We start from the raw sequence: 14,370 nt of genomic DNA, 5'->3' as shown, positions 1-14,370 counted from the left end.
TCATGGCACGGTGAGAATCACACTGTCATACTGTTTCTGGCTCCAATTCAGTGAAGTCCTTTAGCTTGTGCTCCATTTTAAGCATAAGAGTTGGCTTCTGTGGGACTGTGTGCTTATAATTAAGCTTGTGCTGAAGTGCTTTAATGGATCAGGGTTCTCGTTGTAAACCTTTAACCTTGGGGTTACATCTTAAAGGGACATTGAGTTTGACAAATGCCAAAATTCCATTAAATTATGGGGGATTGGGGAGGTTCCCTGTGTTGGGAGGACATTGAAAATCTAAGGAGTACTTGTGGCACCTTGGAGACTAACCAATTTATTTGAGCATAACCTTTTGTGAGCTACAGCTCACTTTATCTGATGCATTCAGTGGAAAATACAGTGGGGAGATTTATATACACAGAGAACACGAAACAATCAGTGTTACCATACACACTGTAACGAGTGTGATCACTTAAGATGAGCTATTACCGGCAGGTGGGGGGGGGAGGGAGAACCTTTTGTAGTGATGATCAAGGTGGTCCATTTCCAGCAGTTGACAAGAACGTCCGAGGAACAGTGTGTGTGTGGGGGGGGAATAAACAAGGGGAAGTAGTTTTACTTTGTGTAATGACCCATCCACTCCCAGTCTCTGTTCAAGCCTAAGTTAATTGTATCCAGTTTTCAAATTTAATTCCAATTCAGCAGTCTCTCTTTGGAGTCTGTTTTTGAAGTTTTTTTGTTGAAGAATTGCAACTTTTAGTCTGTAATCGAGTGACCAAAGAGATTGAAGTGTTCTCCAACTGGTTTTTTAATGTTATAATTCTTGACATCTGATTTGTGTCCATTTATTCTTTTACGTAGAGACTGTCCAGGTTGACCAATGTACATGGCAGAGGGATATTGCTGGCACATGGCATATATCACATTGGTAGATGTGCAGGTGAATGAGCCTCTGATAGTGTGGCTGATGTGATTAGGCCCTGTGATGGTGTCCCCTGAATAGATAGTGGACACTGTTGGCAATGGGCTTTGTTGCAAGGATAGGTTCCTGGGTTAGTGGTTCTGTTGTGTGGTTTGTGGTTGCTGGTGAGTATTTGCTTCAGGTTGGGGGGCTGTCTATAAGCAAGGACTAGTCTGTCTCCCAAGATCTGTGAGCGTGATGGGTCATCCTTCAGGATAGGTTGTAGATCCTTGATGATGCGTTGGAGCGGTTTTAGTTGGGGGCTGAAGGTGACGGCTAGTGGCATTCTGTTTTCTTTGCTGGGCCTGTCCTGTAGTAGGAGACTTCTTCAAAAAGGCTAACAAAGGAGGTGCTGTCTTCGGAAACCAAAGTTCCCATTGAAATAATTAAGGGGCTGATCTGAAGACCTGTAAAATCAGAGAAAAGACTCCCAATTGATTTCAGTGGGCTTTAGATTGGGCCTTGAAAGTCTTGCGTGTGCAAGGACTGTAGAATTGTGGGTCATGTTGACTCCAGTAGAGGCAGGCCTGAGATAGATATAGCTGTTTCCATGTGTAGTTAAAACTTTGAAGCTCCGTATGGGCTGACTATAAGCTCCTATCCTGACCCACAACACACTGTCCTCCTACCTCTGGCCCCTGCATTGCCAATGTACAGTGAGGTGAGTTAAAGACAGAAAGATGACTCTGGGCAGTCTCACTCTGTTTGCAAGATCATTTTTGCTTGTTCTGTATGGGAATGCTAAGACAGAAAAGCAGCGCATCAGAAACCATATGTTTTAATCTGTGCCTCAGGAATGGTATTTCCATTAGATTCTGGTCATCTTGTCATCAGACTTACTTTGAAGGTCTTGCTTTGTTAAGATCCTTTGTCAGTTTTATAGAATATTTAGGTTGGTTGGTGTGGTGTGGTTCCCTCCCCCTTGCTTATTTGGTTTTTATTTGTCTTTTAATATTCCAAAAAATCACACTCAACCCCCCTAGATCAGAAGCAAACTCGGGTCTTAATCCTGCAAATACTTTCACATGTAACTTTACAAATACGAGTAGTCTCTTTAAGTTCAATTGGACTGTGCAGTAGTATTATGTACGTACGTGAGGGTTTACAGGATCCGATCCAAATCAGGGCATGTGGTGCTCCTGGAGACCATTATGCTAGAATTGGCCAATTAGTTAATAGTTCCAATTGGTATAAATCCAAAGTCTGAAATTACAGTATGATCCAGTGTATAGGTAGCATAAATCCATTTAGCCTTCTCCCTAATGATTTATAGTATGAGTCAAAAAAGAACTGTAGAGATGCTAGCTTGACTGCCCTGGGCTGCCCTTCCTACCCATTTTAAAAAAGGGCTCCAGGTAGCATACAGCTACCGTTCATAGCTGGGAGTTTTTCTAACAGAATGCCCCTTACCTTAATTATTCACATTTTGTGTATGTGGATGGGGCTTTGTGCTGTCTCCTTTGAGCAGCTAGAATAATTCTTACGAGGAGCAAGAGAAACCCTGCATCTCGTCTGAGGGCAACGATTTTTATCTTGTGTGTATGTGCGCGCATGCACGTGTCATGGTAAGGTTGGGGCTTTGCTATTGGGAGTAGTCTCAGTCATTCCATTGGTTGCTGTGAGACTACTCCAAGCCATAAGCATTTTGTTCGGTGGTGTTTGCAGAATTGGCCTCTTGGGTCTGGACCTGAATTCAGGATCAGGGACTTGACAAATCAAAACTGGGCACAAGTCTTCTAAACTAGTCTGATGGACTGCATCAAGTGTGGCGTTGAGTTCTGCAGACGGATGCTAGGAAAATCACTCTGCGCTTGCCCCCACCCAGTGCACTGAGCAGCAATTGCTCCTATCTAACTTGAACCCTGTTCAGTGTTTTCATATTAAATACAGTTTAATTTTGTGACTTTCGTAGCCACAAAAACTGTTTTCACTGTGAGAGAGTTTATTTAAAAACATGATCCCCTATACTCTGAAGGTGTATGCTTGTCGCACGTTCTATACGGAGCCATTCGCTGACCCTCATAGCTAGGAAAGCTCTTACAAGTTGCTGAGGGAGTTGCCAGAAGGCATTTACAGTAACTTTCTCCTTTTCTGGTGATTGGCATTCTTTCTGCCCCCCCCCCCCCCCGTTTGTTTCTTTGTGTGGAGCCTTTATTTATTTATTTATTTATTTACCTAAAAGCAAGCTCTGAAGGGGGGGAGGGGAAAACCACCCAGCTTTGTCTGTGTCCTAAACACACTCAGCTTTGTAAAACAGCACCGTTGTATTTGTTTCAGTGTGGCTGCCCTTTGGGGAATTTGCAGGAATACTGCAGCAAATCATCCTGCATGCAAGGCTGACCTCTGGGAGGCTAACAAATTGAGGTGAGCCAGCTGGAGGGATAGGACACTGCTGATAGACAGAGCATGCTCAGAGTCAGCTAGGGGAGAAAGGTAGCTCAGTCTGCAGTTGGTGCACTGGTTACTGCTCTGGTAGATATTTTTTTTTTGTTGGGAGGGGTGGGGGGGGGAGATTGGAGAGAGGGTTCCTCTGCAAGAAATAGACTTAAGATTTTTCTTTTTCTTGTGAAAGAGAGAGGCATTGGATAATGTTTCCTTTTATATAGCAGATCAGGTATGCATGCATGTGCTGAAATCCTAATCCGTTAGGGATAGCGCTTTTCCAAGGATTAAGGAGGTTGCAGATGCTCTGAATTAATGTACTGCTTTGGTGAGTGTTAATTGTAATCATTCTCTGTTAGCTGTCGAGCTCACATACGGATCTGACTTCAATTTTGCAGGTTGCTCTGTTTGCCCACCTTTTTATAGTGCACTTCTTGGGTTTTTTAATGTGTGTATCAGATCATTGTTCAAATTAATTTGTCTGAATTTTTCCTCTGTGGTTGTGTGTGTGATCAGTATTTAATTTATAATCCCCGCCTTCATGCATTTTTTTTGTTTTGAGTATTTTGGAACAAATGATTTGTGGGGAGGAAATCCTGTTTCTGATATAGACTGAATTCTGGGCTTCTTAAGAAAAATTTCTCCACTTGACAGTTTTACTGTCTCTACAGAACATGTCACTGTATAGCCTGTCAACCTACAAGGCTTTTAATGTTCTTATTGGCTGTGCTGGGTTGCTAACATTTTAGGCTCCTGTTTAGAATTTCTAGCACATAGAAACTGTTCTAGACACCATGCTAAATGGGAAACCTGAACTGCTCATACTAATTGTTATAAAGACAATTTTGTACTATCCTTTTAAATTTCTATCCAGACAGTGCCCAAGCTGTTTCTTTTATGAGGAGGAGGAAGACTATAGAAACAAATGGCTACCAAAACCCAGAGTCACTGAGATTCATATTTGAGTGCATTTTGGTATCAACACTTTCTGGATATTCATATTAGTTTTGCAGGATTAGTAAATTCTTTTTTTCCTTGGAGTTATTTTTTAATTTATGGATAATTGTCTATCAAATTTCTTATTAGTGGTTTTCCTGACATGCATTTTTATTGATAATGAAGACTTGTTGCTTACAAAAAAACAGGGGAAAGATCCTGCAGCTTTTTTTCTGATTAGCATCATTGGCTCCAATATAGCTTGATTCATGTGAGAGGAACCATTGATTTCAGTGGGATTACTTATGTGAGTAAAGGTTAACAGGTGTGAACTCTTGTTAACAGTTTCCTCCACCTATCTTTCATCAACTAGAGTTTTTTGGGTTGGTGAGTCTTCAAGTGCTACGGCTCCCAGGCATGTACCCAGAGAGGCATTGTTAGCTCTCCTGCCAGTAGTTTTACTTAAACCCCCAGCTGCTGAAGTCATGTGGTTACATGACAATCTCCGCTTTTTGTTGTTAGTGAAAGTTTCCAGCCTTCCTGATTGTGGAGAAAAGCTTTAAAACGGGACCCCTAAAAGCTTGTAAACCAGAACACAAATAAGACTCAATTTATTTAAAAATTTCTTAATTTTTAACTCTGTCTCCTGATGTTTTGTTTTTGTTTTGTTTTTTTTTAGACCCTGACTTTCAATATTTGGGGTTGGCAATACTGCATTTCTGACCCTTTTAGAGGCCAGGCATTTTGATAGAAGAGAACAGTATGAATAAATATTATTTCAATAGAATACAGTAACTTGAAAGTTACTATCCAGCTCTGAATGACTATGAAAGAAATCGATTACATGAGGGAATTTTTTTTTCCCAAAGGCACAACTGGTAGTTAGGTGCATGGGCCAATGGGCATTAGGCATCTAACTGCTATATGTGCCTTTGAAAAAAATCTCTTCCCCCTTGTAGCGTACTTTATTTTCCCTTTCATAGTGAAGATATATTTGAAATGGAGAACATTTAACAAAAGGAAATGTTATATGGAGAACCTGCCTTCTTGTTTGCCATCTCCTATAGAGCAAGGTTTTTGATTTAGATGAAGCCTTAAAATTAAAATAAACCTGTTTTGTTTATGAATGTCAGTGATACTGAGGTGTCTATAAAATAATATTTTAAACATTTCTGATGATTACTTTTCTGATATAGCCCTATTTTTAAAATCCCATTTGAGAATTGAAATTTCAGGTGTTCTGCTTTATACATTTCTCTTCTAAGGCAGACTTGATTAATGGTATTTGCTACTTCAACTACATGGCTTAGTCCCTTCTTGATTTTGTAGTTCTACAAAGCTGCTTTTTTCTTTAAAAAATCAGCACATCTGTAGTTTCCTGCTTTTTAGTAAGAAATTTACTCACAAAATATATCAATTTCTTAATATACAACACTTTCATTGGATAACTCAATGGTTTATGAACATTACTTATTTAAATCACATGATCAATTATGTACAGTACATAAGATGACGAAACTGAGGCACAGAGAGTTTGACTTGTGCATGGTCACACAGGAAGTCAGTGGCAAGGCTAGGAATAAAACCAAGAACTATTGACTCTGTCCTGTTTTCTCACCAGCCCTTCCAGATATTTCCCTTGTGACCATAAAAGAAGCAGGAATTCACAACTTTGTGTGTGTGTGTAGAAGCTCTTCTACTGGAGAAAGGGAAGAGACAAGAAGGCTTGTGAAGTCTACTAGAGACTTTGTTATGCAGATTGAATGTACCTGGAAAGTATTTAGGCTATGTCTACACTACGCACCTTTTAGCGACACAGCTGTGCTGCTATAGCCATGCTGTTAAAAGATGCGCAGTGTAGCTGCTGTTTGTCGGCAGGAGTTGAGTCTACTTTTTTTATTGTCCAAGCTGAGTGAAATGCAAGAAATAATCATAAAAACATGGCAGAGAGACTGCTCTTTAAAATTCTTTCAGTTGCAATAATCTATGGATGTTATGAATAAGATCTTTTTAAAAATATATTAATTTTGACAAGAGTGTGCCCCTTTAATAACTAGTTTCAGCTACCTCTCTTATTGAAGCAGACATCAAAGTGTTGCTGAACAAGACAGCACCTACTGTAAGCAGGCTGGCTTCAAGCATGAATATATGGTGGTCTGAAATAAGCACCCATTAATGGAGAGAAACTTACATAATGGTAACGAAAATCCTGCAAGATAGTCTAATTGCAGCGTAGACATACCCAAGCATCTGCTTCTGGCCTGTGCCAACTAACCCAGGCTGTTGGAGCTTGGGCTATGGGGCTGTGGCGTAGATGTTCCAGCTCAGGCTGGAAGCTGAGCTCTCGGACCCTGCGATGTGGGAGGGGCCCAGAGCCTAGGCTCCAGCTTGAGCCCAAATTCCCACACCATAATTAAACAGCCTCGTAGCCTGAGCCCTGCATTCCCAAGTCATCTGATACTGGCCAGACGCAGGTGTTTAATTGCAGTGTAGACAGAGCCTCTAAGTCTATGAAATGTGTGCTTTCTGAGCAGACGTGAGCTGCTGAAGGGTTTACTTGCTTATCAGTAATAAATATTAACTAAAAAGTGATAGTTGAACTGAGGTTTTCTGAGGATAGGGAGCCATGAACACTAGTTAGCCCACTTGCTAAAGGATGGGAAGGGGAGGCTGCTGGCAGCTCACCTTCCCGTAGGTGCCTCCTCATTGGCCATTTTAACTAAAATTAAAGCAACTAAAGACAAGTTGGCGCTTCCTCAAGTCTCTGCTCTTCTTCCAGTCTCTGTCCACTCATCTTTCCTACCAGAAACTAGAGAGGCCCCTCCAACTTTCTAATCCTCCTGGTGCTGAGTGTGCTGTGTGTCTTGGCTCCACGCCTCAGCTTTTTTTCTGCAAATCTCTCTTATCCCACTTTCTTTGCACCCAGACCTTCCCATCTCAGCCATCACACTCCCAGGTATCAGCTGCTCCCAGCCATCATCAAGCTTCCTGCCAGGGCAGTCTGCTGGTTCTGATTCTCTCTCTTCCACTCCTCTCCAATAACCTGTCTGTCAGGAATCATCAAGGGAGCCTCCTTTGGGGCATCATAGCCCTTTGAGCTTGGCAGCAAGAAGGCTCCCTGTGCTTTTACAAGCGTTCCTTCTGGCGAGGCTCTAATCTGTGTGCTGTCATTTCTTCCGGTGCTGCCGAATGAGAGTTCTTGAACATTTCAAAGCACTGTACAAACGTTGGTCAATCCTTGCAGCATCCTTGGAGACTGAGATGCATGTTTCTGTAGAGCAGAGGTTCTCAAACTGCAGGTCATGACCCCTCAGGGGGTCTTGAGGTGGTTACATAGGGGTTGTGAGCCTGGCCATGTGTGGGGACTATCAGCCCCGAGCCCTTGTTAAATTAAAATTACCCTGCTCCCTGTTTCTAATTTATAAGGGGGAGTGTTCACACTTAAAGGCTTGGTGTGAAAGGGGTCGCCAATACAAAAAGTGTAAGAACCACTGCTGTAGATTGAGGGCATGGCACTGAAAGATGCCATGGTGGGTGGGTGGATTGGGAGGGCTGGGGCAGGAAAGCAGTTCTGAACCATTACGCTCCCATTTTCCCCCCGAGGTTGAAGAGCTGTTTGAAGAACTGAGGATGAGTGGCATTAAACAATCCATCTGGCCTGTCTATAGCACTTTTCATGCTCAAAGTGCTTGCAGATATTAAACTTTCCTCCCAACACACCAATGATGGAGAGATGCAAAATGACTCTCATGTCGCAGGAAGGGACTTGGAGAGGTTAAGTAACTAAAGTTATTTCCATGGTGAAGGCTGTCTCTCTTACAGGGAAGTGTTAATTTCAAAATTATCTACTTCCTCATGGCAGGTATCCACATCAGAAGACCCTCCTGACAACTGAGAGAGGCTGAGGAGCCAGTGGATTTGGAGGCTTGCTGGCTGGTCCTCTTTGCCTTGGATGTGGCTCATTCTGACTGGGTAGAGGCCCATACGTGAAACAGTATGGGACACCTTACACTACCACTATTTATGCTGTACCTTTCTGTGAATGAGCAAAAGACTTCAGCCCTTAGGGCTCTCCATCCAGCATCTCCCCTAGCGCTGTGTTCACTGAACGTGTAAGAGAGAAGAAAATGAAAGGTACAGTCCTGCAGAAAATGAGCAAACATTCCAGAAAAATCCTAAAATTGCAGAATCCACAATTCAGCTGTGCCACTGACTTTTTTTTCTCTTCCCTCCCTAAATCCTGCTCCTGGCCAGTTTTTCTTTGTTCACCTCCAGCAAAAGCAGCCTTCCGCCAAACAGCATGAACCAGGATTTATGCATCTCTCTAGGCAGCTGGGAACAAGTATGATGATGGAGTCCTTCAGCAATGCTGGCTTTTAACAGCCATCCCTGAAAGTTGGATGGCTAAAGAAAACACACTTGCCTCCGCTAAGTGCAGAGGAGTGAAAGATTTGCTGTAGGGAGAGGAGGAAGGAAATCTGGTAAAAAGGATGTTAAAAAGCAGAGTTATTTACTACAATAGTTGTACAGGCACTAATGCAACAATGTGTAAAATGACAGATTTTTAACCTGTGTATTTGTAAAAGAGATCTGTCCGGGCCACTTTTCAGACATGGAGTTAGAAACCAATCTTAAACTAGTTCTTATGCTGTCCCTTGGGGGCTGATAGGATAAAGAAATATTAGAATAGACTTTTTCTCTAAGGAGGATGGCATGGCTCCCAGGGTTTTTAGTGAGAGACACAACCTTCCACCTTGGGGTTTCCAGTTGAGATCTAGATGAGTATAGGAGTGTTTGAAGATTGATACCTCAGGTGACTCTTTGACCTTTTTTTTTTTTCATGTTAGAGTAAAATAAGTTAAAGGCCTGATTTATTTGTCAGAGGTGCTGAGCACTAGCAGTTCCCGTTGACTTCAGGAGGAGTTTTGAACACTTAGTGCTTCTGAAAAACCGATGTTAAGGTTTGTGCTGCCCTCAGATTGACCCTTATTTTAAGCATTTTAAATTCTTCAGAGCTAAAGGCTTTCTTCCAGATCAGCCTTTTATATACTGAGTAGCATGCTTTGAAGGAGGTCACTTGGACTCTATCTTCTTCTTTGCTGGATTGATATTGCTAATTAAAGCAATTTCCATTGTGTACGTGTAGCTAAAAAGATGGGCTGTTTACATAGTCTAATACTATTGCTAGATTATTTACCAGAATATCAAAGTAGAAAAAAGAAAAGGGAAACATGCTTTGGAAACAATATACCCAGCACTGAAGTAGAACTGTAGAGCAACAAAATAAATGTAGATCGACCTGCAAGTGTAAGATCCTAGCTCTTGGATTATTCCCTCCCCTCAAAACTCAGTGGCCTTTTCTACACTTACAGGTCAGCATCAGTGCAGCTACACCAATTGATGGCTATTAATGGTGGAGCCTGGGCTGTTCTGAGCATAAACAAGGCCTTGGTCAAAGTTTCAACGGTGCCACCATTGGTGACTCATAAAATCAAATGTATCTTTCTTTGCCTTTTGCTGTCTGGCACTTACTGAGCTAGATACTCATTCAGTCTACCTGCCAGAGGAGATGGACTTCATCTCTGTTCCCAGCAAAGGCTGATCCCAAACTGAAACTGCTGTTTTGATCTCCAAAGATCACCTCTACAATCTGCCTCCTTAACAATGAGCTTAGACTACCTATACCTTCCAAATTCCCCTGGGGGGGGGGGGAGGTGTGCCTGTGCGTGGGCATGCATGTCTGTGTACGTGTGTGTGTATGTATGTCTATGTATATATGTGTACACATACATATATAGTAAGTCTGCCTATTCTATTATTCTGAGTTTGCTATCAACCTTATCAACCTGCCGTGCAATTCTTTCCACAGTTCAACAATATAGAAATAACAAAACCAATGTACGTCTGGCTTAGAATGCAAAGGGATCAATACTAATTCATTGGACTTACCTAAGCATTTGTGAGTTTAAACTTACAGCAAAATCAGTTTAAACTACTCCCTACAAATAAAATTAGAAATGGTTTGGTCAGACATAGACCAATCAGATATTGTCCTTCCAATAATTCCCCCTGGGTCTTGGTTACAATTTATTTGCAATCTGATTAACAGTGAATATGACGCATACTGAAAATTGGAGCTCAGAAATGCTGCAAATGAATTGGTGCATAAATTGAAGTCCTAAAGAATATAATGTAATTGATGCTCAAACATAAGCCAATAACAAACCTAAATGAAAGGAGGCTGGTGTCCTCTCAAATGGAAATTGCCAAGACCTCTGCCATTGGAAAAAGGGAACACTGAGTCCCTGCACCAGCAAGCACATAGAGATGAGTTGAGGGTCAGATTTTCAAGTGTGCCAATTTCAATGGGAACAGAGCTAGGCTAATGTTGAATGCCTTTGAAAATGTCACACTTTTGGTGGGGGGAGGGTGAGGAATGCCTGGAATGTGTTTCTTTTAGATATGTCAAAGGTTAGCTGTACTGGTGTGAGTCAGCTGCACCCTTGCTGGACAAAGGTGTGTTCATTTTAATACAGCTGTGACCCCTCAAACAAAGAGCCGAACTTTCTCCTGTGCAGATATTTAGGACTAGACAACTCAGACCCATCGATCCTAGGCTTCAGCCAAGAAACACAGTGTAATTTGGAAGTGTGGAACCCCATCCATCCTCCTGGGCTGGCTGTGCTCTGGGCCAGTGTTATGTTGCCATGAGGTAGAGCAGCCTCAAGGATGCACTAAATTACTCTGGCTGTCAATAACCCCAAGCCCTGGGCACTCTTCCTATGCCAGAAGCTGGGAGGGGAATGGAGTAGGAGCAACTCCTCTGTGTTGCTGGGGGATCCCCTGGCAATTGGCTTGTGATTGGGTATGCTACTGTTTGACTGCTCTGTATTGGTGGCCTGGCACAATGTGGGCACAGCATAGCTGAGGATCCAGACCATTGTTTTCATTCACTCTTTCCTTTTATTTGTTTGGATGAAGTTGGCCCGCTCTGTTGTTTACCAATGGATCCAAGAGCTGTGTGACTCTCCAGAGGTTCTTTGCATCTACACATCCACCCTGCTAACCCCTCTCTTCCAATATCGGCATGATTCTTGCATCAGCCGCTATTGTTGCGCCTTCCTTCCCACGCCGTTCATGGCCATGCAGTAGCCATCATGTAGGAGGGGTAACAGATGATGTGTGAGGCAACATTAATGTCTGGCCAGATGACCTCATGGGATCATACTTTGGAGAGAGGAACCAGCTTCATTTCCTCCCACCCCCCCCCCCCGACCCCAGACCTGTGGAGTTCAAGCGATGAGAAGCCCTGCTGGAGTCACTTCTTGTGGGCTTGTAGAGTCTGCTGTGGAATCAGCTCCCTCCACCTAAAAGCCTTTTGAAAAGGTCCCAAGTGACGTGCCCAAGACCACAGGGGAAGGCCATGGCAAAGCAGAGAACTGAACCCAAGTCTCTCAAGCTCCAGGCTAGTGCTCTAAACACTGGGCCATTTGTCCTCTCTACTGAACTACCCTATTGTAAATAGCTTGAGAAAGTTAGGTTTGAAGCATATTCCTAATGAAAATAATTGCTTAGATTGCCTAATGCATATGCACAAAATTCATCTTACCATTTATTTTACTTAAATGGTAGAAACTAAAAGAAGAGGGGAAGCTGCTTTTCATAGCTTCTCAAAATCACCCCCGCCTTTGAGTTCAGTTTTGGACAGTTTCTTACCTGCACCTCTCTCCCATTTCCTGGGGGAGGGGGGGTGGAATGCTGAGAAATTTTAAAAAAAAAAGATTCCAATGGCTTCTTTCTTTTGTTTTGTTTTCCACAGGACTTTGCTGTCACCATGTCAAAGAGGATTAATGATGTTGGCTCTTTCCATTGTGTTCCCCACCTGTCGTCTTGGTAGGATCTAGCTGCAGAATGAACATAGCAGCGGTGTTTAATGCCCTGCTAGTGTCTGCCCTTGCAGCTGTGCTTTGGAAATACATCAAGCTGCGAGAGCACGTCTTCGTGCTTGAAGAAGAGCTGGTCCTCACTCGCCAGTCCCAGGAACTCTCTCAGGTCCAGATTGACTACCATGCGGCTCTTCAGGCCCTGGTGGAGGACGGTACCAGGATGGCGTGCACAGGCAGGATACACACCGATCGCATCTGCCGCTTTGAGTCCCTCTGTTACTCCACTGAGGCAGAGGAGTTTGTCTTCTTTCACAGCAACGCGTCAGTTATGCTTCCCAACCTTGGCTCCAGGAGATTCCAGCCTGCCTTGCTTGATCTCTCCTCGGTGGAGGACCACAACACCCAGTACTTCAACTTTGTGGAACTGCCAGCTGCTGCGTTGAAATTCATGCCAAAGCCAGTCTTTGTGCCTGATGTGGCGCTCATCACCAACCGATTCAACCCGGACAACTTGATGCACGTCTTCCACGATGACCTCCTCCCGATCTTCTACACCATGCAGCAGTTCCCAGACTTGGATCTGGAGTCACGACTCTTCTTCATGGAGGGGTGGAGTGAAGGCCTGCACTTCGATCTCTACAAGTTACTAAGTAATAAACAGCCACTCCTCAGAGAGCAGCTTAAAACCCTGGGCAGGCTCCTTTGTTTTACCAAATCTTATGTAGGGCTGTCCAAAATCACCACATGGTACCAATATGGATTTGTTCAGCCACAAGGACCAAAGGCAAACATCTTGGTTTCTGGTAATGAGATCAGGCATTTCACCAAGTTCATGATGGAGAAGCTGAATGTCAGCTTGGAAGAAAGTGCCAGTGAGGAGTATATTGTAGTATTCAGTCGAACAATCAACAGACTTATCCTAAATGAGGCAGAATTAATTTTGGCACTTGCCCAGGAGTTTCAGATGAAAACCATTACAGTCTCCATAGAGGACCATTCATTTTCTCACATTGTACGTCTGATCAGCAATGCATCCATGCTGGTCAGCATGCATGGAGCCCAATTAGTGATGTCTCTCTTCCTGCCAAGAGGGGCCACAGTCGTGGAGCTCTTTCCTTATGCAATCAACCCCGAACACTACACCCCGTACAAAACACTGTCAACGCTCCCTGGCATGGATCTCCAGTACGTTACCTGGCAGAACACTGATAGGGAAAACACTGTAACCTTTCCTGACAGGCCATGGGACCAGGGAGGAATTGCTCACTTGGACAAGGCAGAGCAGGAACGCATCATAAAAAGCAAGGAGGTTCCACGGCACCTCTGTTGTCGGAACCCGGAATGGCTTTTCCGTGTCTACCAGGATACAAAAGTCAACATCCCTTCCCTTATCCAAGTGATCAGGCAAACTGTGAAATCAAAGCCTGGACCCAAGAAACAGAAGTGGACTAGTGGTCTGTATCCTGGCAAGGTCAGGGATGCTAAGTGTCAAGCCTCTGTCCAAGGTACTAGTGAAGCGAAGCTCTCTGTGTCTTGGCAGATCCCCTGGAACCTTAAGTATCTGAAGGTCAGAGAGGTGAAATATGAAGTGTGGATACAGGAGCAAGGTGAAAACACTTACATGCCTTATATTTTGTCACACCAGAATTACACCTTTTCAGAAAACATTAAGCCATTCACAATATATCTGGTGTGGATCCGCTGCATCTTCAACAAAAATCTCCTTGGACCTTTCGCAGATGTACTCTTGTGTAGTACGTAACCCACTCTCTCTCATGTGTCGAGTCCTACCATGCACCCCACCACATCAGTGGTTTTAAAAACCTGTTGTCCTGTAGTTTTTTTAGAGGGCTGAAGAGGACCAGACCATGCCAATTCTTAAGTGCCCATTTTATGCATTTAATGTGTGTGTACTCTAGGTGGCATTTATTTCCATTTGGTGTAAGAGCTGTCTGTTCCTGAAAGTAACCTCCAGAAATGAAATTGCAAGCTGAATACCTATAATTGAAAAGCAGAATGGAAGTGAATCGCGTGTAATTTGGTAGTGGTTTGACTCTTTCTATTGTGCAGTGAATATTTAAGTGCAGCATTAAACTACAATTAATTATATGGCTATATGGACAATTGTCATCATCTTTCGCCATTGTAACTTTTTAAAAGCTGTATGTGTAACCCAGGTACAGGATTTGGTACAAGAGTATTCATTAAATTATTGTAAGCCTC

General features: G+C 43.1%; 1 protein-coding gene across 10 annotated transcripts in view; it reads left to right on the top strand.

Moving 5' to 3' along the window:
• Positions 1-14,370, top strand: part of POMGNT2 (protein O-linked mannose N-acetylglucosaminyltransferase 2 (beta 1,4-)) — a 41,744-nt gene extending 27,374 nt beyond the window's left edge. For 4 of the 10 annotated variants that reach the window (XM_084620532.1, XM_084620529.1, XM_084620537.1 and 1 more), the window contains 2 exons: positions 8,124-8,395; positions 12,081-14,370. In XM_084620532.1, the coding sequence (XP_084476658.1) occupies positions 12,173-13,909 (1,737 nt within the window). In that variant the 5' untranslated portion in view covers positions 8,124-8,395; positions 12,081-12,172 and the 3' untranslated portion in view covers positions 13,910-14,370. Of the gene's footprint in view, positions 1-3,263; positions 3,308-3,512; positions 3,654-8,123; positions 8,396-12,080 lie in introns of those variants that run through there. The other 6 variants (XM_084620534.1, XM_084620538.1, XM_084620535.1 and 3 more) reach the window with 4 other exon arrangements.

Source organism: Lepidochelys olivacea (assembly GCF_965140295.1).
Source record: "Lepidochelys olivacea isolate rLepOli2 genome assembly, chromosome: 2".
Lineage (NCBI taxonomy): Eukaryota > Metazoa > Chordata > Testudines > Cheloniidae > Lepidochelys > Lepidochelys olivacea.
The sequence above is the reverse complement of the archived record's forward strand: the minus strand, read 5'-3'. Positions and strand labels throughout refer to the sequence as shown.